This window comes from Tympanuchus pallidicinctus, unplaced genomic scaffold (assembly GCF_026119805.1).
Source record: "Tympanuchus pallidicinctus isolate F22 unplaced genomic scaffold, pur_lepc_1.0 scaffold20, whole genome shotgun sequence".
In the NCBI taxonomy this organism is placed as follows: Eukaryota; Metazoa; Chordata; class Aves; order Galliformes; family Phasianidae; genus Tympanuchus; species Tympanuchus pallidicinctus.
The window spans coordinates 13,956,162-13,981,019 of record NW_026294722.1 but is presented as its reverse complement, the minus strand read 5'-3'; the positions used below and the strand labels follow the sequence as shown (position 1 = coordinate 13,981,019).

At 48.3% G+C, this 24,858-nt stretch overlaps 1 protein-coding gene across 4 annotated transcripts; it reads right to left on the bottom strand.

Moving 5' to 3' along the window:
• L3MBTL1 (L3MBTL histone methyl-lysine binding protein 1) lies at window positions 1–23,930 on the bottom strand. 4 transcript variants are annotated; one of them, XM_052683698.1, is made up of 22 exons: window positions 22,281–23,923; window positions 21,887–22,049; window positions 20,879–21,102; window positions 19,910–20,054; window positions 19,613–19,751; window positions 18,868–18,991; window positions 18,166–18,262; window positions 15,913–16,004; window positions 15,200–15,304; window positions 14,199–14,334; window positions 13,622–13,722; window positions 12,516–12,667; window positions 11,241–11,317; window positions 10,716–10,801; window positions 10,026–10,136; window positions 9,624–9,738; window positions 9,332–9,431; window positions 8,251–8,448; window positions 7,870–7,916; window positions 6,761–6,918; window positions 5,782–5,844; window positions 1–4,115 (listed from the first exon to the last, which is right to left on the bottom strand). In XM_052683698.1, exons 2-22 carry the CDS (start codon window positions 22,020–22,022, stop codon window positions 3,981–3,983), a joined length of 2,541 nt encoding a protein of 846 aa, XP_052539658.1. In that variant the 5' UTR covers window positions 22,023–22,049; window positions 22,281–23,923; the 3' UTR covers window positions 1–3,980. The 4 variants fall into 4 exon arrangements, 2 of the variants coding, with proteins under 2 accessions (XP_052539658.1, XP_052539659.1); XM_052683699.1 differs by having other exon boundaries at window positions 13,622–13,713; window positions 22,281–23,921; XR_008206915.1 differs by lacking the exon at window positions 1–4,115 and having other exon boundaries at window positions 7,830–7,916; window positions 22,281–23,930.
• Between the last annotated feature and the right edge of the window lie 928 nt (window positions 23,931–24,858).

Below are 24,858 nucleotides of genomic sequence, written 5' to 3'. Positions count from 1 at the left end.
ATCTATATATATAAATTTATTTTATGTAGATATAAATTTATATATATAAAACCTTTAAACTTCTATATAGTCAGGACACAAATTTCAGAATAGCTTCACTGGCTACAACAAAAATATTTTTGTTATGAAAACACAAAGGGGATGTGCAAATATAAAAAAAATATATATATAATAAAAAATAAAAAATAAAAACAAGTGCAAAATGAATGAAAGTGCAAAAAGTCTTTGTTATCATATCACATATTCCATATATTCCGCCTTTTTCTCCCCCCAAGTAGGAAGAAATGGGCCGCAGGGATGGAGCTAGACTGTAGCCTTCAGTTATTTTCCTCCCCAATGGATCAAGCAGTCCCTCCCCAACAGGTTAAGAAGCGAGGAGGAACAGAAGAGTAGTAGTCGAGCCACATTTATCTCATGGCTCCCTCTTCTTCCCCAGCTCCTTTCATTGCCCAAGACCCCAGATTTGCCTCTGCAGGAGGCAGATGTCCTAAGCCATAGACCCTCCTAGAGAACTTGTTCTCCCATAGGGCAGACATAGTCACTCCTCACTGAGCTTCAGGTTGGCTGTTCTCAAAGAAACAGAGACCTCAGCCTCAGCCCATCACAGTGCTGCTCGTTTCCACAAGGAAGGAGAAGCAAAGCCTCTCAAGAGGCTCCAATTGTGCCCGTGCACAGAGTCACCAGTGGACTAGTCACCCCAGAAGATGCCAAAGTGTGTGGTGGAACAACTCATATGGCTAAAGCAGAAAACATGGATGATGGGAGCACAGACTCTGGGGAGAGAAGGGGGAAAAGGGAGACTTACGGAAAAATACATTTGACTTTAAAACCCTTCGCTGACTTAGAAACTTTGGCTGTGGTCACATGTCTCAGGAAGACCACAGAGAACCCGTGGGCACAATGCAGCCCATGTACACTCCAGCTTCTCAAAGACATGGCACTGAATATCCCTGCAAGGAGTTTAGTCTAGTGATAAGGAAAAGAAACTTTGGTCCTTCTGCCTTGGTCCTGAGGCTCTCTGAAAGGGGGCTCCCATGCAATGCTCTGTGGAGACATAGGACTTGCTAAATTAAATTTAAACTTTCTTCTTCCTGGATTCCCTCCTGGGACCAGTGACAACTTCTGCTAATGGAGAATCCATTGCTGGAGACCCTGGGCCACCTCCATGGCTTGAGACCACCACAATTAAACAGTGTCACACCAACACTGTAGGACATTGTTCTGTGATTTTTCCACACTAGTACCCACAAAAACCTATACACACACACACAGACACACACACACACACACAATGCTTTGGGCTTGGTTTCCAATTCTAAAGGAATCAAAAAAAAGCTTATAAGCTTTAACAGCAAATAGCCCTTAACAATCTGCAGACCCTGGGAGTCTCTCACCTAAACCAGTGCACAAGATTTGTACCCGGAGGGCTGAGAGGAGTCAGCCTAGGAGGCCATAAGCTGAGGCTCAAGACAGCAGACAAGTGAGTGATAGAGACCATCACTCCACATGTCACCTTTCCAATGGCACTGGTTTTCCTGGCAGCTGCTCCCAAGCAGAGTACCAGCCCAGCAGGGACCTAGGATCAAGCTGTGCCACCAGACCTTACAGGGAGGTCAAAAGAGCCCAGGAGAGGATTATCCCATGGGCACAGCTTCCTGCTGATGCCGAAGGCTGGCACAGTCTGGAGCACACACCTCTGCCTGTTTTGCTGTTGCCCAGGCAGAGTACAGCTTGATTACACTCAACATCAGAGTAGTTCTTCTTCAGCAAGTATCTTCTGAATTCACCAGCACCTCTGCTCTGCAGAACAGCCCCATGTTAAACAAGGCTGTCCATCACTCACACTGGTTTCAGATCTGACATTCCTCTCCTAGCACCCAGGACCAACACTTAGTCACTTCCCCATGAGGAGGAGTGACTTAGCATAAGTCAGTAGATAAGAACAGGATTCTTTCCTAAGTTGCTCCCCTATAAGCTTAATAACCAAATGCTGCACGTGGGTAACAAGAGCCAAACAGGAGCTATTCCATCCCAGACCACACCTGAAGATGTCTCAATGTGGTCTGCATGAAGACTCTGACAGCTGAAGGTCCTGGGACTGCTCTTCCTCTTTCCCAACACACGGTGGCCCAGGAAAACTTCCTAATAGCTGGAGACCAATTTGGGGACCTTTACTGCAAATCAAGAGTGACTGGAGGAGTTCACTGTGGGACACAGATGTCCCCTCCCACTCACCCTCTCTCCACAACAGACCACGGTGCAGTTCCTGAAAAGATGACAGAGCTGTCTAGTCAAACCCAAGCACTGAAAAAATAAATAAATACACAGTCTAGCTGCATTAAGAGCAGGCAGCAGATATTGCAACAGCAGGTCAAATGCAATCTCAAATATTCAGAAATAAAGAGTCAAAATGCTACATTTCAATGGGAAGCCTAGAACACATTGACTCAGGTATGACAGTGGCTCCCAAGGCAGTTCTGCCCCACACATTGCTGGTGCACTTGCTAAGACACCTCATCTCTGTCTTTGGACACTGGGAAAGGAGGAAAAAATATTTTGCTACTGGTGTGTCATTCCTGGGAATGGGAAAGAAAGTGAGTGTGGGACTTAAGGGGTCACATCGCTGCAGACTATGGAGAGCCTTTGGGGTATGTGGCTGCCCTGCAGCACAGCACTGACACTCTGCTGCTCCAACACCACCTGCAGCAGCTGTGCACATAAGGATGGCAGAACACAGTGAGTGCCATGTGAGTGCTTCAGGGCCTCATCCCAAGGAGCAGGGGACACATGGAATATCTGAAGAAAGGGTCTTCTTCCACAACACTGCTCTTTTATAGGGGAGAGTGCTACACGAGCATTTCCAAAGTGCATGCATCCTTGCTGGAAAAATCATATATTAGAAAAATGTAGAACAGGAAAAAAAAAAAAAAAAAACAACTTCCTTTTGGTTTTGAAGGGAAGAAATCCAGGAACAGCAAGGGATCCTGCTCTTCATACAGGAACGCCCAGGGACCACACAAAGGCAAAATGGGGGAGAAGGCAGCTTGGCAGGACTGATCAAGCAGGCCAAGAATGACTTTGGAACAAAGCCCTCATTCTGCCTGTGAATATTTTTTTGCCCTCTGCAGCTGCCTCAGCTCTAGAAAGGGCTTTGCCCTTAAAACATGGACCAAAGTAGGCTTGACTCTCCCTTGCAAAGGGTTTTTTTTAACTGCTGAAAGGGAAACAATTTAACCAACCACTCTTTCTCCCACAGAGATGCTGATAAAGACAGCTTGCACAAGAGGAAATGGAGCTTGTTCTACAGTCACCCAGCCCTAGCCCTACCAGACCTCTCTGTAAAGAGCAAAACACAGACGGTCATAGGCAGAGCTGCAGCCAGGACACACTGCTTGCCAGAAAGAGCAGGAGATGAGGCCACTGCTTTTCGGCACAGTGAGGGGCAAAGCAAAGTTATCATCTAGCCTTGAGTCACAAGAACTGAAAGATAAAAAGGCAAAGTGAGCAGAAGCTCCTTTAGAGTATCTAATCCCCCAGAGAAAAACACAAGAAAAAAAAAGAACAAAAATGTCTCCCAGTTGTTGAGCAAAGACCAGCCTTCAAGCATGTATGCAGTCAGTCCTTTCCCTTACGTTGGTGGCTTAAGCTGAGCTGTCAGCCTCCAGCTGTTACAACCTCTGCACCGCTCCCCCACCCTTGATCACACCCCAAATGGGTGCAGTCACAGAGGGGTATCAGGGCAGCTTTTGCACTACAGCAGTCCCACATCCACTCCCTGTCTCTGCAGTTTGTGGTCAGCCTGTGCCCAGCGCTGGAGCAGAGAGGTGGCATGGAGAAAGAGTGAGGGAGGAGACAGGAGATAGACTGTAGGAGATGCTGCAGGACACAACAAGCTGAGGGCACTCAGAGGGGTCTCTGTCCTGGCCAGGCAGTTTGGCAGCACCAGTGCTGAAGGAAGGTCCCAGTGGGACCAAGAAAAGTCACTTTAAGGTGTCATCAGCATTCTTGAACATGAGGATGGCATTGTAGATCTTGAGAGCCGGGCCCAGCTTAACGCTCATGATCTTGACGATGTCAGCCTGAGTCAGCAAGAGGAACGCTTCGCCATCAATCATCTGCAGAGGAGAGCAGGGACTTAAGGCATTCACCGATAAACCAGGTTGTGATGTCCTACAGACAGACAGTGCAGGCACTCTGGAGATGTGAACAACCACACTCACTTCTGGCAGCCAGCCACAGCCTCCCCCCTGCTCATATGGAGCATAACAAGAGCCATCCACAGTGCTCCTATGCTGCCCCAGATAGAAAAGCCAGGCCTAGGAACTCATGTGCCAGGGTCAGTGCAGGGATGCAGATACACCCATCCAAGGGCTGGTCCAGGAACTCACACTGCAGCTGGCCTGGGCTTCTGTGCCAGAGTGCAGTGGGTACTTCACATCTAGCAGGCAAGTCCCTCTGGGCAAACACCAGGCTGATTCTTGCTAGGCGCCAGCATGTACAGAGGCTTCCCCCACTTTGACTTTGCCTGATCACCCTTAGAGCACAGTGGCCACTTTGTTTGAAGCTGACATACACTGTACTGAGTGTGCCCAGGATCAGCCTGCCTGGGGTGAAATGCACGTGCTAGAAATCATTTTCTATGTATGTCTGTCCACAGTGGGATCTAAAAATGATGAACCACCTTGATGGACAGTAGTGTCACAAAACTGACATACTGGTAAGAGAATACAGGAAGGGAAGGATGGATGGATGAAGGTTTAGGAGGTTCCCTCAGGAGGCAGTGATGGCACTGAATGGACAGTTGTCTGAATATGAGCCAGCAGTGTGCCCAGGTGCCAAGAAGGCCAATGGCATCCTGGCTTGGATCAGGAATGGTGTGGTGAGCAGGACTAAGGAAGTCATCCTGCCCCTATTCTCAGCACTGGTGAGGCCTCACCTCGAGTGCTGTGTTCAGTTTTGGGCAACTCCCTACAGAAAGGACATGGAGGTGCTGGAGCAGGTCCAGAGAAGGGCAGCAAGGCTGGGGAAGGGCTTGGAGAATATGTTCTATGAGGAGAGACTGAAGGAACTGGGGCTGCTTAGTCTGGGGAAGAGGAGGCTGAGGGGAGTCCTTACTGGTCTCCTCAAATACCTGAAAGGTGCTTACAGCAGAACAGGACTGCTCTCTTCTCACAGGTGACAGGTGACAGGACGTGGGGAAATGGCCTCACGTTGCACCAGGGGAGGTTTAGGTGGGATATCAGAAAAAACTTCTTTACAGAAAGGGTTGTTAAGCACTGGAACAGGCTGCCCAGGGAGGTGGCTGAGTCACCTGGATGTGTTAAAAAACCGTTTGGATGTGGTGCTCAGGGACATGATTTAGGGGAGGGTCGTTAGATTTAGGGTAATATGGTTAGGTCGTGGTTGGACTTGAAGATCTTTAACGTCTTCTCCAACCTGAGAATTTCTATGATTCTATGAAGCTGCAGCACCATTCTCCTACTCCCCAGACAAAGCCTCCTCAGAGGGACCCTTCTTCACTCACGCCAAGGGAAGAGGGAAGCACAACATGATAAGGACAGAATCCAGAATCTCCCTCATGCCACTGTCTGCAAAGGCTGACAGTTGCACACTGGAATGCCATGCAACTGCCACCCCCGGGGTGGCACCTGCTAGGTGGTAGATGTGCTCTAAGCATTCAGCAGCAAAGCCACTGAAGGAAGGTCAATGGCTAATTCCTTCATCTTCTGTTGGCAAACAGCTGCTTTGGGCTGCCTGCATTCATTCTCCAGCCCTTCTCACCTCATCTCTGAAGAGCTTGGCTTGGTCCTCACAACCCGTCAGAGTTTGAACAAAGCTAAAGACCTTGGAATAAACAGAAAGAAATGTCAAGACGGAAGCAACGTTTCTGTCTGGAGACACCCCTATGAGATCACATCCTCATTTCCATAGAAGCTTTATGAATCCTTTAAGTTAACACATGCCTGGTAGGGCAAAGTGCTGCAGTTGCAGCATTCTCCTATGCCACTCCTGACCAGGGTGTAAGAAGCTGGAACAATTCTTGCCTCAAAGCTTGTTTAGTGGCATCCATCCAAGACATAGCCTGCTCAACAAACAGCATGGGTGCTGGTCCTTTCCAGCCCCAGAGTAGCAAATGCTACAATAGCTTTATCTCCAATAAGCTATCTCCAGCCCAACAAGATGATTCCCACCGAGGAACTGAGGCAGAAGTGGTGCACACAGGGGACATCAGGCAAAGCTGGGTGCTGGGGCTGCCAGTCCAGTCTCAGAGGTCCAGCTACCCAACCTTCAAGAGAAGCCACTACCAATACCAAAGAAAGTAAATAAAAGTGACGAGTATGAATCAGAGGTAAATATTTCATCACAGAGAAAGAGGGAAGCGATTCCCTATCTGCAGAGTCTATGGGAGGTTTTTTTGCTTGATTGTTGTTTTGTTCTTTATTTTAAAAAGAGAAAACTGATTTGGAAAACTAGTATGCTAAATGAAGACTGTTGTCCTTCACCTGCCTGCCCTGCTAGCATCACATTCAAGCCAAGGAAGAATCTGGTAGTTCTACATATTCTTCCCAAGCCACTGCATGTGACTGACAGCTGTCCACACCGTGCTCTCCGGGTGTATCCAGTGGGACACTTCATTAGCCCAGGGAAAAGGCTACTGTTCTGTACCAGGGACATGTACCACTGTGCTGCACAGCCAGCTGAAGTCCTCTCAGTCACGCCAGTGGGTTAGGAACCAGCACACACTCCAAAACCGCCTCACCTCATCAATTGTCCACTTGGCTACTGTGGTTGCTGTGATGCCAGCCACTCCTGGTAGGAGTTTGCAGTGCTGCTCCCAACACAGTGATAGTGAGCGGTCAGGATGGGCAGACAGGGCAGACATGAAGAGCGACTGGTGCATGTTGTCTGAAGAAATAGCTGCCAATAAAAATGCAAAGTGTGATACAAAGAAGGGGGATGAGAACATCCTGTCCCATTCTACAAGCCTTGGAGAAGACTCTGTTCAGGAGAGGACCTGGGGCTGGGAGCAGATGGTCTTGTGGGGTCACGTTATTAAGAGCAAGTGGCTGTCCTCTGAATATATATATCAGGATATATTAATGCATCAAAGGCATTCAGTACAGTGGTACTGAAAATGGTGGGCGTAGTTTAGAGACCAGGTTGACTTTGCCTTGTTCTTTTCAGTCCTTCATAAATTTCAAATCAATTTTCACACCAGAATACCATCCCTTATCATTCAACTCTTTTTAGGTTTATAACAAAACTTTAAGCTTTAGTCTCTGCCCTAATGAGCCAATGATAGTTTTCAATAAAAGATCTTCATTCAGCTCCAGTGATGGGCTAAACACCAAGCCAGCCTAAGGTAAAATCAATACTGGCTGGAGAAAATGCCTTATCACCCTACAGCCACTTATGTACCATGCCAATCATGAGAACTAATTGCCAAGAAAATGTTCAACAACAGGTTCTGTTCTGCAGGAGCAATGTGGCACCTCACACTGAGGATTTGGGGTATAGCACCGATAGGATGAAGGCACAGCACCCTGAGCTGAAGACAAAGTGCCTGGAAAAATGCACAGCCAGAGAGAGACAGTCCCAATTCCCTGCCCTAAAGCACTCAAACATTCACAGATACAAATCAAGAGAAGTGATGAGGGACCAAGTAGAGCTCTGGTAAGAGTCACAGACATCCCTTGTTAGATGGCTCGTTTTGACATCATGAAGTCTACACAGCCCTCTGCCTGGTGCTGACCTGTGCAAGGACTGACAGAGTAAGCCAAGGAAAGACATAATTCTGTCAGCCACCATCCCAGCTCCTCAAGTCTTACCCTGTTCTGCAATGACACCATGGCAGAGGAGCGCACTTACTCTGGAAGTCTTCCTGTTGGATCTTCCGGTACTTTGGAGGTCGCCCTCTAAAGATAAAGGAAAACTGATTTCACCTGTGTTGGAACTGGCCTAAGGGCCCTTCGCCACACTGCACAGAGCAATGCCTTGACAGTAGGAGCAAGGATTACCTCTCAGACCCTGACAAAAAGGGCTGACAGCCAAAGAAACATAATGTGAATAAAAAAAAAAAAAACAGGAGAGGTGTCAAAGGTCACTCAATAGAGCTGCAATAACCAGCTGTCAGCAAACATGCTCCCCTGAAGGCAAGGAGTCTCTCTAACTCAACCATCCATCCTACAGATGTCATGTGTAGCCCAGTGGCCCCACACTGTTGTGCGGGGGTCGCCAAGTTTCCCCTACCTCCCATGGTGCCGAGATTTCTTCCGCTGAGGGAAGCCGATCAGGTTCCTCTTGCGAGTTGAGGCCTCGGTGTCAGACAAGTCTGCCTTAAGCCTGCCCTGGTTCTTCTCCGCCAGCGGGCACCCTGAGAGGCAGTAGTGTGCTGTGAATCTCCCTGTCACGTGTCCTGATCCATCACAACCCGGTGTTGGGCACTTCCTAGAGAACAGAGGACAGGTGAGAGTAGAACAAAGCATGAGGCAAGAGTGGGTGAAGCTGGCTTGGGACCACCATCCAACCCCAACTGCTAGAAGCCATAGCCTTGGCCAAGCAAAGTGTAGTAAAGATTTGCTGAACACATTCCCTGGGGCTGTGGTGCCAGCTGTGTGGGCTCATACATAGGGCAAGTCCAGTCCCTCCAGGTACGAACACCTGTCCTATCTTGTCCACTGGCACCACAACCACCCTGTGCAAGACAGCAGAATAATGATCAAGCAGGTCAGTGGGATTTGAAGGAGTGCTTCCTCACAGGCATCCAGGTTAGCCTCAAAATAGGACAAAGCATGTGCCATGACTGTGCCCAGGAGGTAAACCTCTGGGAGCCACACTTGCCTCCCTCATTCTCAAGTACTCTCTGCTATACTCGCTCCTCTGCTCTGGTGACAGCCTGTCATGCTGGGGTTAGCATTACACCCGCACTGATTTCTCCTGAAAAGGGTCATACAAACAACTGACAATGCCTTGAGGGAGATGTCCCCTCTCAGTACTTCCTAGCTTACAAGCTCACAGTGAAAGGTAGGGGTGGGAGGAATATCATTCTCAAAGCATCATCTACAAGTACATAAAGGCCATCCTCTACAAGGCTTACAGGACCCCTTGCAGATGAACTTGAAGAGCATCCACAGGAGCTCTGGGGACACAGGACAGGTACAGAAAGGAAAGCATCAGCTCATTGGCAGTTAAGCTGGCAGCAGGCTCCAGGGACAGAGCCAGGCACAGGGTGGGTGCATGGAAGGACTGGTTGCTAACAGGCACAGAGGAAGGCCCTGGCACATAGCTGGCAGGGAAGCTCTGACCCTCTGAGCTGAGCTGGGGAGCTCACCTGTGGTGAAAGCTGTACTTGGAGCTCTTGGTATGAGGGATGTTCTTGCAGCTCAGGGTTGGGCAGCCTGAGTGAGCAGAAGAAGCTGGTTCCTTTGGCCCTAGACCAGAAGAACAAGGGACAGACTGTCATAGGCACAGCCCCAGACACTCCAGCATGCACCAAACCAGAGTATTTTCCCCATGAAAGCCCTTCCTCCCTGCCCACCCTTGACCAGCACAATGGATGCACGTGGACAGGTAATGGTGACTGTGGGGATCAGGCACGCTTGGGCCCTGGTATGAGAACTTACTAAGAGGAGGCTGCAGTGGATGACCAGTTTTTGAGCACCAGCCTATGGGATGTATGTCTGGATGATCTGCATCAATCCAGAAATCATATATGTGGCTCCAACCATCAAAGTGGATCTGGGGAAAAAAGTAGAGAGGTCACCCTTTAAACCTCAGTGTACCTCCAGGAGTAGCTCTGAAGTCTTCCAAGCTGACAGCATGCAACAGAGCAGGGAAACAAGATTTTGCAACACAAGATTTTGCTCCACTCCTGGATTCAGGCACTGGGGCTTGCCATCTGCCATCTTATGCACTGTGCGCTTCCACAGACCTCTATATACTTTGCCATTGCAACTGGCAGTCAATTAGGAAAGACAAGAGAAGCCGGCACAGTGCCTGGACCTAGGCTCAGCACTAAGACCCACTTTTATCCTGTGATCTTCCACATCCTCCACACTGGCCACTCGGATGAGGGAAGGAGTCTTCCTGTCCACTGCCTCGAGCTTCATGTTGACAAGGAAGCCATGGGGCGGTCGCTGGGACAAGAAAAAATATAGGTCAGCAGGAAGTAGGGCTACGCTCAGGATCCTGTCACCCCCAGACTACTTTGCTTTCCCAGAAACATACGTATTCCCAAAGCCCAGCTCCTAATCCCTGTCCTGTCCAGATAAGAGCCACTGCTGCTCATATTGGCTACCAGGAGAGTATGAATAGAACTCCCAGATCTGAACTGTGTTTTTAACAAGATGGAAAAGCTATGCCCAAAGGAAGAACGCTTTCAAGAGTCATTTAGGGACTTTATAACACAGCTGCACTTGGCTGGACATAGCTGTTGTTGAAAAAAGTGGAGATAGTTGTTAAGCAAATTTAAATGATTTTCCATCACACAGCTTCTGTCTAGCAGAGGTGATGGCAATTCTTCTGATTTTTTCCCATTTTGATCTATTTGCCTAGGACAGCCTTCACTTCTGAACCTTGAGCATAGAATCTGAATCCCAGGCCTGTGGTAAGAAGATGCTAAACATCTCTTTACTCTTCATAAATGTGAAGACTTGACAATAGAGAAAATTCGAATTCCTGCCCACGTATAACGAAGAAGATGATGTGGCACTCACCACTTTAAAAGCCCAAGCTGGGACAGCAGATGCTCCTGTTTCTTTTAAGTACTTTTCCCAGATGAAATTATCAGGGTCAGGATAATCTAGAAGGGAAAGATGCAGAAAGTGAGATACACAACAGTAGGAAGATGGCAAGTAACCCAGAGGCCTTGAAAGACCAACCATGCCTGTGCCATGTATATGGAAACCTAGGAGACATTAAGATGCGCTACTATTTTGCCCTGGACCATGAAACCCAGAGTGCAGGGAAGCAGGAACGTTTGGGCCTGCACATATAGCTTGGGTCTTCCTGACCTTTCCATTTGGCCTGACACAAACATCATGCTGGACCTGAACATATATGTACAAGAGACTCTTGTACGTGCCACCTCCTTGGCTACAACCTTGCTGAAGAAACTGCCTGGGCCTGCAGGCAAGCACAGGCCATGGGGTTTGATTCCCTAGGCATCCCGTCCCACCCCAGAAAGCCTGTCTCTGAGGTGATGTGCCACTGAAGGCTGTGTTCCCCAGCTATCAACTCACCTTGAGGAGGTGTGAGGGGTTTGCCATGCTCCTGACACCATCCGACTGGGTGAATGTATGGACTGCTGGGGTCACACCTAGAAAATACATCTAAACCATTATACAGGACTGAGACACCTGTCTCACCCCTGCTAGACTGTGCAGGCTGCCAGGGCCTGGGATAGGCCAGCAAGTGGCACAGACTAGATCTACACCACCAGCAAAAGCCCCTGCAGAAAGAAAGGCTTTCTACAGCACCTTTGGCCCTGAATGACCCAGGGGACTCCAGGCCCTAGCAAGGCAAGGGCTGGAGTGGAGTACTCCATCTCACAAGAGCAGGACATGAATGTGAGCTGGATGGAACTGTTGTGTCAGAGCTGCCCAGGGAAAAGCAACCCTGTGGGGGTTACATGCCATGTCTTTCAGAGTTCACAGCAGTCAAATCTGGGCAACCAGCAGGGCTCACACCCTGGTCACAGCTCCTAGTACATCCCAGAACACTTGAGGTCTGCCTTAGATCAGAGCATGAAGTACTTATTTTGCGTAGCCAACACCAGCAAGGAGCAGCCACAGACAGAAATTGCTGCAGCCTCACAGTTCGTTGTGGTGCAAAATAAGAGTATCAGTAACAAAGCAGAACTCTGTGCTACTTGGCTTAAATTGGCCTCAACTGGGACACCTGCACACACACATCCACAGAGGCAAACAATGCCTCACATACAAGCCCAGGAACTCTTTTTAAGAGTAGGTATCCAGCCTCTGCCTCAGGTGCATTGCAAAAAACCCTCTTTGACACCCAAGTGGGTATACAGGGCCTGTCTTAGCCCTGTGTTACCTAAAAGGCCACAGCAACATCCCAGAAAGTGACAATGAACAGGTAAAGGTTTGCACCCCAGCACAGGTGGGTGACCCTCTTCTTCAGTCTCATAATGGTCTCAAGTTGCACCAGGGTAGGTTTAGATTGAATGTTAGGAATCATTTCTTCATGGAGAGGATGGTCAAGTACCGGAACAGTCTATCCAAGGAACTGTTGGAGTCTCCACCTCTGGACGTGGTTTACTGATAGGACTTGGTAGATCAGATGATGGTCAGACGTCAAGATCCTGAATGTCTTTTCTAATCTACATGGTTCTATGATTGTTACTGGGTCAGTCTATGAGTGTTACAGGGTCAGATTGTTGCTTGATCTGCAGCAGCATACTTGTGGTATGGTACTGTTTTCTAAAGCACCTCATCACTCTTGCTGAAGCAAGAAGAGAGTTGGCACTGGGAACCTAGAAGCCTCTGTGCACTTACCAGTAATCGTAAGTATCATCCCAGTTGTCAAAGTGCACCAAAAAGCGATCGTCCACCACATCAGTCACTGTGGCAACACAGATCAGGGAAGGATTCATGCGGTCCACAGCCTCAAGCTTCATGCCCACTTCGAAGCCTGGGGGAGCCTCACGCTGGGAGGAGAAAGAAGCAAGTTTCTTTCACAGCCTCAGACCCAGCACCCTTCTCACCACTTCCCTTGCCTGCTGCAAGAGAGCAGCTGCCTAAAACAAGACCCTCTCAGGCCTGCAGGCAGGCCTGGGGCCACTTAGGGTCAGAAGGGTCCGTGTATGTAAGAGAACAGGCAGAGGGTAATTAAATTACCCTGGCCATACAAAAAGAAAGAAAAAAGTCTTTAGACCCTCAAGATCTTCTATAAGGAGAGAAAACTTGCCTCCAACTTACACTGATTTCAGTCTAGTCATGTTGCTACTGTGTTAGCTACTAATGCCCTAGGTTTGGTAGAAAGAGCTGGGTCAGTGCCCTGCGTCCTACCTTGCCTTACTTCCTGAATCCCAAATCTGCAAAACACTGTGTCACATATTCTAATGGAACTGTTGCAGAAAATCACATCCCCACCTCGGCAGGGAATCCATGCATTCATGGACTTAGCCACAGTAAATAACTTAAAGAGACTGATTTATCAGTAGGTTTAGTTTCCCCTGCAGCTGGAAAGAAGCCAGCAGCATTTTTCATTCCGCTACATTCTCACTTCCTTTACTCAAGCTGCCACATGAAAAACAAAGGCAGAGACAGAGACAATGAAGATAAAAAACAGATAATGGACATGAATAGTTTGTTTGGTTTTCTTTGGCAAAATATTTGTTGAGAGTAATACCTATTTCTCCCCAGTCAATACCTTTGAAACGTATGTTAACAATCTATGAGAAAGACCCGGATGAGAAAGGAAATCAGCCCAGCTCCAATTTTGGGCACAGCAAGCCCACAACACAAGCAATGCATTCTCTTGGCCCTACTCACTGTGGCTTTGAGAACTGTGGGGTGAACAGAGAAAAGCCCAATATTCAATTGGAGAGTAGTCACCCCAAACCCATAGGCTCTGACAGGGAGGAGAAGCTGCTACTCACAGTTTTTCGGATCACAAAGAGGTGCTTAGGAGCTGCCTGTGCCTTTGTTATCTTCAGGTAGTTTGTCCAGCTGAATTCTTCTTCCTTATAACCTAAAACCCCTCAGGAAGAGAAATGAGAGCAGCAAGTTCACAGGGAGCCAAGAGGTCATGTGGTTGAGCCTGAACATCCTAATCCAGCCAGCCCTCACACCAAGGGTGGACAGGGTTTTGAACAGCCATTGAGCACCTATAGCCTATGGTTTAGGCCAGTGTCTGACTTCAGAGGGGTGCTAAGAAATGTTAGCATTGGAGTGGAAAAATAGCTTAGCACTGGAGAGCACTGGTCCTCTGCCCAGGAGTGCACTGCACCCAGGTTGTGGTAGCACCAATGTGCACCAGCTAGTGCATCCAAGGCAACAGGGCTTTGCCCCAGAATGGAAGTTTAATGTTGATGGGTACCTAAAGTGGTGTCCTGCAGCAACACCCAGCACAGTATCATCCCTCCTGGAACCCAGGGAGTCTCCTATTCTTGCACTGGGGGCCTGTTATTCATTCCCTTCCTTCCTTCAATAAGGCCCATCAACCAAGATTCATACCTTTTGGAGGCTGGAGTTTGTGTCCTGTCTCTTCAAACCAGCCAGCAGGGTGGATGTCAGGGGAGTCAGCATTCAGCCAGAAATCATGGCACTCAGAGTAGCCGTCAAAGTGAAGACGCATCCGATAGCCACATATCTACTCACAGAAACAGCAGGAGAAGGAAAGGACCATGGAAACCTGCTGTCCCTGGCTGGATGTTGCACCCACCACCCCTCCCACACAACATTTCAATACAGCACTTAAGGAAGCCTTAAGAAACAAAAATCATGCCAGTGCACAAATCAGGATACCAGACCCAAGAGCTATCCAATATGGATCAAGGTAAGTATAAGGCCACTGCTACCTTCTGAGCAGGGGGTTTCAGGCTCGTGCTTAAGATGCCACAGTAAAATATCTCTGTATTCACTTTATGTGATGGAACCAGTGAGTGCAAGTATTCCCTTTTCTGCATCGTGGGAAATGTTTGCATAGAGGTATATCTAAATGCCATGTTGCTCTGGTGAAATCTCTCCAGTAGCAGAACAGTATCCACTGTCATGAGGGTGATTTTCCTGGCTGCCTGTGGGCCCAGAGTGAAATGCAAGGCAAGTCCGATTTGGGGACATGACAAATGACTGAGTGGAAAATCCAGGACCCAGAGGGCCTCTGCAGACACAAGATCAATGGGACACCTTCACTTCTTCCATCTCCAGGGCTCAGACCTGTCTGAGAGGCATCAACTCAAAAGTAAGAATCCGTTGCCAATACCACAGTACAACACCATACCCCATGGCTCCAGGGTGGCAAAGAGAATAACTGGGCTGCGATATGGCAGCTGCTTCAAAGCACTGGCTCCTGCCCTTACAAACAGGAAGGAAACACCCATTTGCTTGACAGAGGTGATAGAGTGCTAGCTCATTTCATGCAGTGCTGGCAGCAGAATGCAAGTGAGGGCCCCAAACTCCTGTTCCACTGGGCAGGAAGGACACGCAGAGAGACGCAGAAAGCAAAGGCACCTTACCTCAGCCACCGTCAGGATAAAGTACATGGATGGGTGTTGTGGATCAATTCCCTCCAGCTTCATCCCCACTTTAAACCCATTCTTGTGCTGGGAAGCTACTTGATACTGGAAACAAAAATGAAAATACAATGTAAAAAAATGGCAAGATGATGTAAATGGGTCTAGAACCATCCCAAGGAACAACCATCAGCCTATGGGAGATGCTGGGCCCAGGAGACTGTGGGCAACAGGTTATGTTTTTGGCCAAATTGTTTCTGCTTTTTCCACAGAAAAAAAACCACCTTCCTCCACCTCCTTGTGGGTTTGTGTCTCTTGCTGCTGTCAGGGCATAGTATCCCTAGGCTGACAAGGAGTGGGACATGGGGTGTGGGCTCCTCTTGCACCCTGGCAATCAACCAATGGGAGATGGGGACACAGATCCCCTGCATAGCCTCAGGAGAGCCCAGGCCTGACTTGAGGAAGGACTGGAAGGGCTCCACCAACCTCCCAGAGCAATAGGCAGACATGGGGCACTTGGGACAGGGACAGCATCCTGCTGGGGAGCAGGAGTTGGGGTCAATCAGAACTGGAGGCTGACTTGTCACTTCCAAGTGAAGATGGGAACCCCACTAAATAGGGAAGCAAAGAACAGAGGAGAAAGAGGAGGAGTAGGAAAGAAAAGGTACAGAAAAGCGAAGATGAAGGAGGGAAAAAGACGGAAAATCCCAACTCACATCCTGGAAGAGATCTAAAGGGGCAGCGACAGCTTTCTGCTCCTCCAAGTAGGACGCCCAAGACCAGCCTTCTTTCTTCTCCTCGCTGGCACCTGAGCGCAGCACAAACGCACACACAAGAGGCGCTGCTGAGGTTCTGCTCCAGCCCCAGTCCCTGCCTGCCTTGGGCAGGTGAGCACACAGGTCTGTCCCACTGGGGCCACATCCCACTCTCACACACAGTCCTGCATAACTGCAAAGCTCAGCACTGTCCTACCAGAACCCCTTCTTCAGCAAACCTGGCCAGCTGCCCAAGGAGCCAAGTGATCCCCCCTCTCACACAGTAACCCAAATGTCTTTTGCTGCTGTACAACACTCTAGAAGGCACCTAAAGACCATGAACCATCTTGTGCAATAGCATCAGGACACCTCTGCAACCAGTCCTCCAGCCAGTACATCTGAAATGGCCACTGTGCTGACAGATCTGAGACAACCAGCACAATCCATCTAGAAGTCTGGGAATCACTCCCCAACGCAAGTGGCTCCCAGCCAGTCAAACCACCTTCCTCCACTACTTCAGAGGAACAAATTCTGCTATCTTCTCTGAGTCCTCCTCAGACACCAGAGCCACAGTGATGCCCTAGAGATACACTTACCCTTATAATACTCATTTAAAGAAGACAATACCCAAAACAGCAAAATATGTCCAGGGAATGCATGAGGACAAATTTCATACTTCTGGAGAGTGATAAATACACCCAGAGACTGAATGTGCACCTACTTTGCTGCACCGAAGTATCCAGGTGCGTATTTTGTCTACAGATGAATTTCTAAAACATGAGAAAATAAAATGCTGGAAATAACAAAGCTCAGCACTGCTTACTTGTAAACAGCAGGGAAGATCCGTGTTCAGGGCTCAGACTGTAGAGAAAAGGAGCTGGCAAACACACACAGCCTCCCTTTTCAGTAGTGCTTTGCTCGCTGTACTCACAGAATCATAGAATGGCTTAGGTTGGAAGGGATACTGAACACCATCTAGTTCCACATCTCTGCTGTGGGTAGGGTTGCCAAGCACTAAATCAGGCACTAGATAAGACTGCCCACAGCCCCGTTCAGCCTCACCTTACAGGGATGGGGCATCCATAGCTGTGGCAGTCTCACTACTCTCTCAGTGAAAAATTCCCCCAACATCAAATCAAAATCTCCCTCTGAGCTTAAAACTGTTCCCCCTTGTCCTATCACTGTTCATCCATGTAAAACGTTGATTCCTCTCCTGCTTACAAGCTCCCTTAAAGTACTGGAGGACCACTGTCAGGTCTCCTCCAACCTTCTCCAGGCTGCACAAGCCCAGGCTGTCTGCACAGAAGAGGTGCTCCAGCCCTTTGAGCAGCCTCGTGGCCCTCCTTTGGACCTATTCAAAATCAGGGCTTGGCAACCATCTAGAGCCTGTTACAGTCCCTGCATTTTGCTGTGGAGGTGAGTATGGAGCTGGAATAGTTTCATTTTGAAATAACTTAAAGTATGACCTTTCACTTCAAAAGAAAATATACTTTCCATAAATGTTTACTTCCAGTATTTTCACAAGTTTTCCACTCCTCTCTCACCCCCTATCATACTCCAAGGTGGGGGGGGAAAAAAAAAAAGCAAGCAAACAGTGCGTTCCTCAGTTTGTCCAATTTCCCTCTGATTTCACCACATCTCTGTGTTCGAAATTTGCTCTGATTCAGTCTAGGAATAGATCCCTGTGACATGAGCCAATCCCAAATCACTGGACTCCTACAAGCCAAGACCTACAGGAGCAGCACCCAAACCTGTGAGCTCCTGATGTCAAGAGGGAAGTTCCCTTTGAGACCATCCAAAAAGGAGGGAACAGCCAGACAAGGCACAAACAGGTTATTGCTCAGGACAGCATCTCTCAGAGTGGAATATCCGCACAGGAGGGTTGATTCCGAAAGGGAGGGACCAGAAAGCACTGTACATTACGAGACAGCTCCTGAAGAAGACACAGCCATAACTTGTATGGGTTCAACCATTCCACAGGGAGAAAGAGAGGAAAGGAAAGAAAGGGAAAGAGACAGAGAGAGCAGGATCAATCAAGCAGAGGAGTTCACAAGCTTTCAAGAACATGCACCAATGTCTGGCACTGGTGCTCGACTCTGCTGGAGCACCAAAATGCTGGCCCAGCCCTGAAGGATTGCAGTAAGACCCTGCAGCCCTCACCATGCATTCCCATCCACACTGCTGTGGCAGAGGACTGCTCACCCCAACACCGACCTGGCCCCTCTGTACCATGCTGGCTCCAAGTGTCAGCCTCTGTATTGCTGATGGCAGAGTCTCCCACAGAGTTTTTCAGCTCTTCCTGCTTTTCCTCCTTGATACAAGAGCAGACAAAGGTGTTAGATGTCAGGATTCCTGCACAGAGGTTTATGCTGCATGTTGTACCTTCACACCAGTGTCAAGGGCCAAGATAAGCCTCCAAAAACATCCATGATTCAACTGATGCTTAGCCCAGAAATGGGAAGCCAACAGGATTGATCTGAGAATCTGACAGGGAAATTTTGGTATTGTGTGTTAGCAATGACGTCTGGTGTGAATCTGCTACGGCAGGGCCTGGCAAGTAGAGCAAGTAGAGCTTGCCTTGTCAAGCAGTTCTGTCCCCCAGAAACACATCACACAGATAGATGTTCTCTTCAGCACTTCTACTCTAGAGTGGTCTAGATTCAAGACAACAGTTGAGAGCATTCAGTACCTAAAAAAGCCCAATCAGAACACATCCAATACTGAACACTCCCATGCACTCAGTATGCCAAACAGCCAGCCAATTATCTAGAAGCCATGATATTCGCCTTTTTGGCACTAACAGCTTCAGGTTACCCCTTCAATATACTGCTAATATGGCACTGAAAAACACTGATGAGAGCCACACACAGTAACACTGACATGGGCACACATATGCTTGCCTTGCCTTCTTCCTACCATTTGCTCAGATTCATAGTCTTCTTCTGAAGGGCTCTGGTAGTCCTTCCTCTTTCGTTTCTTCGCTGGCTTGAGGATTTCAGTGGCACTGGTGCTGCTGGCAGAGTTTTCCACAATGACAGATCTACACAGATGAAAAGTAAACCACTGTGGTAAAATATATGGCAATATCTGTTGCATTGGTAAGGGAGTCAGTCCTGGAGAAGTGCTGTTGTTCCATTTCCTATTTCCTTCCTCCTGACTAACTTATACACTTATCTGAGCACCAGAGCTGGCAAGCAGTCAGAACCAGAATACAGAGCAGAACCACCCTCAAACACTAGTATTGGAAAACTGAACCTAGGGATGGGCCCACAGAGATGCTGGAAAATCAGTGCTGGAAGTCACACATCAGTAAGCAGAAAGGTTGGAAATGCAACCCATGCTTTCCACTGCTGCTCCGCCTGGAAGCGCCCGCTATAGCAAGCTCCCACAGCAGTCCTGCCCCAGCAGATGCATGTTTATGAGGCCACAAACTGGGTAAGAGGAAATCTACCTTCCTGCAGCTTTTGTTGTGCCTTGGAACAATTCATCCCCACACTATACTCTGGACACCCTGCCTACAGGGAAGACAGAAACAAGTGGGGTCCTCAGAACCTGCAACACGAGCTTGCATCTCTTCCTGGAAGCATGCTGATTAGAGGGGAGAGAGGGAAGACAGGTGGATAGATATGTCCCTGCATGGAGCAAACCCGCCTTCCTTTACCTTTCTTTGAACTGCTGGTGACAATGCTCACTGCAGAAACCCCTGCCTTCCCGGGCTCCATCTGATACATGTCTCCGGCCACAGGTATCACAGTGGCAAATGCTATCTGCTGTAGGCAGTTTGGGTTGCTCTGGCACATCTGAGTCAGAGAGAAGAGGAACAGTGAGGCACAAGAGTATCAAAGAAAGAAAAAAAAAGCAAGAAGCAGGAGATATTTGCCTTGCTTATGCCCTAAGACAGACAGCACATGCTGAATGATGTTACCCATCCCCAGAAGTGCCACTAAGATGCTCTTACCCTGAGCAACAACAGTATTGTCCCTGCTAGTGGGTGCCACATCTGACTCTCCATCTTTCTTCGCATGACCCTCCTTTATAGCTTCTGCTGGAGGCATCTTGTCAGCACTCACCACCTTCAGCGTCCCATACTCATTTATTCGAAACTATGTCATTGAACCAAAAAACAGAAGGAAAAAGTTAGCAAGGAGGTAGAAATGTAACTTTATAGCTAGTGGGTGCATATGAATTCCGAGAATAACAGGGGCAAGGCTTCGTGATTACTGTGTTCAGAAAGAGGATGGCTCCTCCAGTGACAGAGGTGAGCACAAAAGTCAGCAATCCTGATGCCCCACCATGCAGTCCCTGCTAGCTACTAAGCCTACTCTGCATGGTCCAAGAAGAGAGAAGAAGCATGAGAGGCTCTAATCCCAGGCCTCATCTGCTGTCTGCCTGCACTTCGGTGTGATCAGCACCAGCTGGTAGCACTGAGAGGGATCATGATGTGCTAAATAGAAGCTGAGAAATCAGTGCACTTCATGCAAGCTATTTCGTACTACTCAGTAGCCTCAGTATACTTAAAAGCTGTCTGATGAGTGCAAGGCTGCTGCTTTTACGGTGAGCGCAGGACTCCGTTGAGAGCGAACTCCATAACATGGCTTGGAAAGGAAAAATACCCCACACAGAAAGTAGCATTCCTCTGTCTCCCAGTGCAGGGCACAACACTGCAGTGCCAAACACAGCATGTACATGCTCTCTTTGCTAAGATCACAGTACAGGGCAGTCACAGAGATGGGGAATGAGCAGCCTCACAGAGCAGGAACAGCTGAAGTATTCTCTGGCTGCGCCTTGGGTACTGCCAGGGCCCTGCATCACATTCCAGAGGTCCCAGGCTGGCATAGGCTTGGGGGCTGCCACTTAAAAGGGCAAGCATTGGAGGGAGTAGCAGAATGGTGGAAGGAGGACAAATATGGCCAGTGGTTGCACTTACCCGCAGGTTACTCCCAGGCAAAGTAGCCACTCCATCTTTCCACTCCAACACACGGACTGTGTTGCAGGTCTGCACCCCGCTGATCTGGGGGATGACAGTGGCTGTGATGGGTTCGCTCCCTACTCCCTTCTCTGGCCTCTCAGCCCCTGTGTTTCTTGGTGGCTCCCTGGGGAATCGCTGGATTTCTAAGGTGCTTGTAGGAAGGTTGATGGTAGTGGCATTTGCTTGAGAGGGGAAGAAAAGAAACAACCGACCAGAGACATACACAGAATGTTTTGCTGATGCAAACAAATCAAACAAAGGAATCACAGCAGCCTCAGGTAGCACAAAGTAACAGACATAATCTTCCAGCCAAGGGCTCAGTATGGTGTTCTAAAGCACTCATGTGCAGGGAGTGTGGCCCAACAGGATCTGCAGCCAGAGATGCTGGTGTGAGGAGGTGGCACTATCCATATTCAGGGGATCTTACTTCAGCCTAACTTCAGCCCGCTCCCATGATCAGAATGCCACATTGAAGCAGAGTGTCAGTAAGCTTCTGGACTGCTCAATGAATGCACTATACAGTCCACGGCTTTTCCACAGCAGGATCCAAGGTCAGGAGGAGGAACAATTAGGACATTTGCTTCTACGGTGCTCAGCTGGGCCAGATTAGCCCTAGAACTGCAACACAGGAGCCCATACACTCTGCAAAGCGGGCACCCAGGCAAACTGCACTGCGCTGGCACAGGGCCCTAGAAATCAGAGCTTCATTTCAAAAGCTGAAGGCTTTTGATCAGCCAGAAACCGTCCAAGTGATGTGGGATAGCCACAGAGAATTTCTAAGATAGTAACAGCAACACAACCTTGCCTCCCAAGGTTTGGGAGGATCATAGACATACAAGAAGTGTGATACATGTCAATGTGTGGTGAGAGAGCTGGGGAAGCTCAGTTAGACAGGGCAAACATAGAATCATAGAATATCCCACTTCCTGGCTCTACAAAGGACCATCCAAAAATCAGACCGCATACCTGGTAAGATGAAGGCAGTCGTTGGCAGGTGGGTGGTCTGCACAGTGCTCTCAGTGGTGACCACATGAACGCTGACCTCCCCGGCAGCATTTCCTTTCATGGTTCTCACAACCTCCATCTCTGCTCTGCCATCCATCACCTTGCGTGGGTACAGAGTGAGACACTGGAAGCCAGCAAGAAAGAAATCAAGTTGGTAGTATCAACACAACAAAGGAGTGAAAAAGAAACCATGAAAAATGGGCCTTCTCTTTCCACCACCTTCCAGGAGGCATTTCTCTAAGACGTACTAAAGGCCCATTTATCCCAACAGAGAAGATCATGAAAGTCACAACATGACCTAGTAAAGCCCATGTTATATGATTCCAGCCTGTGAAAATCAAGGTTTTTATCTTACCTGGCACAACCATAAGAAGGGATGAGTGCAGCAGGTTCAGTACAAGCAATGCTGCTCCTGACTCTGAGGTCTATACCATCCAGATGCAGACCATGACTGGGGCTTGGTGAACCCTGCACTGGAGAAGAAAGAGGTCTCTGAAGTTCACTTTTCAGTTCTCCAACTGTGCAGTGACTCTTGACTTTCTTTTAACTGGCTATAAGGGAGAATTTCACAAACAAGACTTAATCAGGATGAATATCCATTGCGTGCAACTGAATTTCTCACAGTATCAGTGATGTTCAATCCATCCAGTCATGAATTTCAAGGAGCATGTGGTGGGGGGTTGGAGGGACGGACCATCTCCTGCTGGTCTGGAGCCCGGCTTGAACTCAGGCTTTCCTTGTAGCCACAGAACTTAGCCTGCAGGTGGACCTCCTGAATGGCCTCAGGCCTGGCCTGGTGATCTGAGTTCTCAGCTGGACCTGTCCATGATGGCTCAGTACTTGCTCCCCTCCTCAGACACCACAGGCCAAAAGCTACTCCAAGGCCAAATGTCTAATGAGAACACTTGGTGTGGATTTGTAAACACACCATTGCCATAGCTGAAATCCAGCAGCTCACAAAGATCTCCCACCTTTCCTCGTGGGCTTCCATAGTGTTAGACAGCAACCCACCACCAACACTGCTCACATTAACTACGGTTAAAGTTTTAATACAGTATTTCTGAGATACTTCCTGCACAAATAACACAGCACTGCTCTGGTTCACTGTCCCATAATGTCCAGGAGCCTCACTAGTGGAAGGAGAGTTGGCAGCAAACAACAGACAGGCTGATGAGTTCCTTCCTCACCTCCAAAGGAGTGAAAAATAGAGTTGGAGACAGCGTTTGCAACTCACACCGTTCAAAACGCTGGCAGAAAAACTCCAAAAAGCTCAACCTGCTGCAAAATACCTCAGATGGGGAACATCCGAAGAAATAAAAAGGAAGAAAAGAGAATAAGTAGGAGCACAGCTGCAGCTGTGAAGACCTAGCATCACTGTTGCAGCAGGAGCAAAGGCACTGGCACACAGCCCTTTGGACAGCCCTTCTTTCTGAGTGGAACCTCTGTCAGACGTTAGGGAGGGGAGGCCCACGGCTAAGACACGTCAGTCTAACATTCATTTCAGCAGTGGCAACAGCCACATCGGGTCACCTCTCCTGGTGCAATTTTTATGAGCACGGAATGCAGGCTCTTGTTCATCACTGGCAAAAATACATAGCTAATGGTAGTGACTATGTTGAAAAATAGTGCTTTGTAGCTGAGAACTTGCTCAATCAAATACCGTCACTGTGCTCTTAACATCTGTTGCAGTTTCTTTGGAAATGAACAGGAGGCATTGCTCCTGGAGTCACCCACATATATTTTTTTAATTATGTTCTGGTTTTGGCTGATGTTTTATTTTCTTTATAGTAGCTGGTTTGGTGCTGTGATTTGGATGTAGGATGAGAACAAAACTGATAGCATACAATGCTTTATCTGTCCACTAGCAATGCTCAAGGACATTTCAGCTTTTCCTGCTGCCTTGCCAGCAAGGAGCTAGAGAGGAGTCAGAAGGAGCTGGGAGGGGACAGAAACAGGACATCTGACTTAAGGTTGCCAGAAAGATGATGAATATCACGCAGCATCATGCTGAAAATTGGGATGAGTTTGTTGGGGGTGGGGGGGAGGCTGCTGCTGGCTTGGCACTGGTCAGTGTGTGATGAGAAACTGCATTGTGCATCATTCCTTTTGTGTATTCTTTTCTTTTTGCTTTTTTTTTTTTAATTATTATTTTTACTTTTCCTCCTTTTTCCTTCCCATTATTATGTCTTTATCCGAGAGTTTTACTTTTTTCTTCATTGAGTCTCTTCCCTGTGAGAGGTAGATCATGTTTTTGCAGTGGAAGTTTCCAGTATTTCTGTAGTAGCATAGGATAAGTTGCCTTTCACAAAGAAAGCTCCTGAACAGAGTAAAGTTGAGACTGGAACGTTCCGACCTGGGTAGAATTGGCACAGGCACTAGGGTAGGGGAGAGTCTGGTACAGGACAGAACGAGCACGCTAATTCTTGAGACTATTTTCCTCCTGTCACCATAAAAAGTACAGAGCATACCTAAAAACAATGTGTTGGAAACAGACATTGTATGGAAATGTAAGGTAGCAACAGCATCGGAAGGTTGTGCACCTGAGATGCTCAACCAAAGAGTGCCAGGAGAGGCTTTACCTGCGTTGGACGCAGGGAACACAACAGGATGGATTTCACTGACTAGTCGTGCGATTTCTCCCTTGTCACCAGGGGAGCCCATTACTGCAATAATGAATAAACTGCTCTTCACTGAGATCTTTGCCTGATTAGAAATTTTTGATCTTGAGCGTGTTTCTCACATCCCCATCTCACTGTGGGGAAAGTGGGCAATCAGCTCTGTGGTGCTGATGCCTACTGGGTTAAACTACAACAACAGCTCCTTTGGCACCCAACATGGAGCCCACAGATCACAATAACAACAGATCTAACCTGAGCATGTTAGAAAAAATACGTTTGTGATTTGCTGTAAGTACCACATTCATTGAGCAGTTG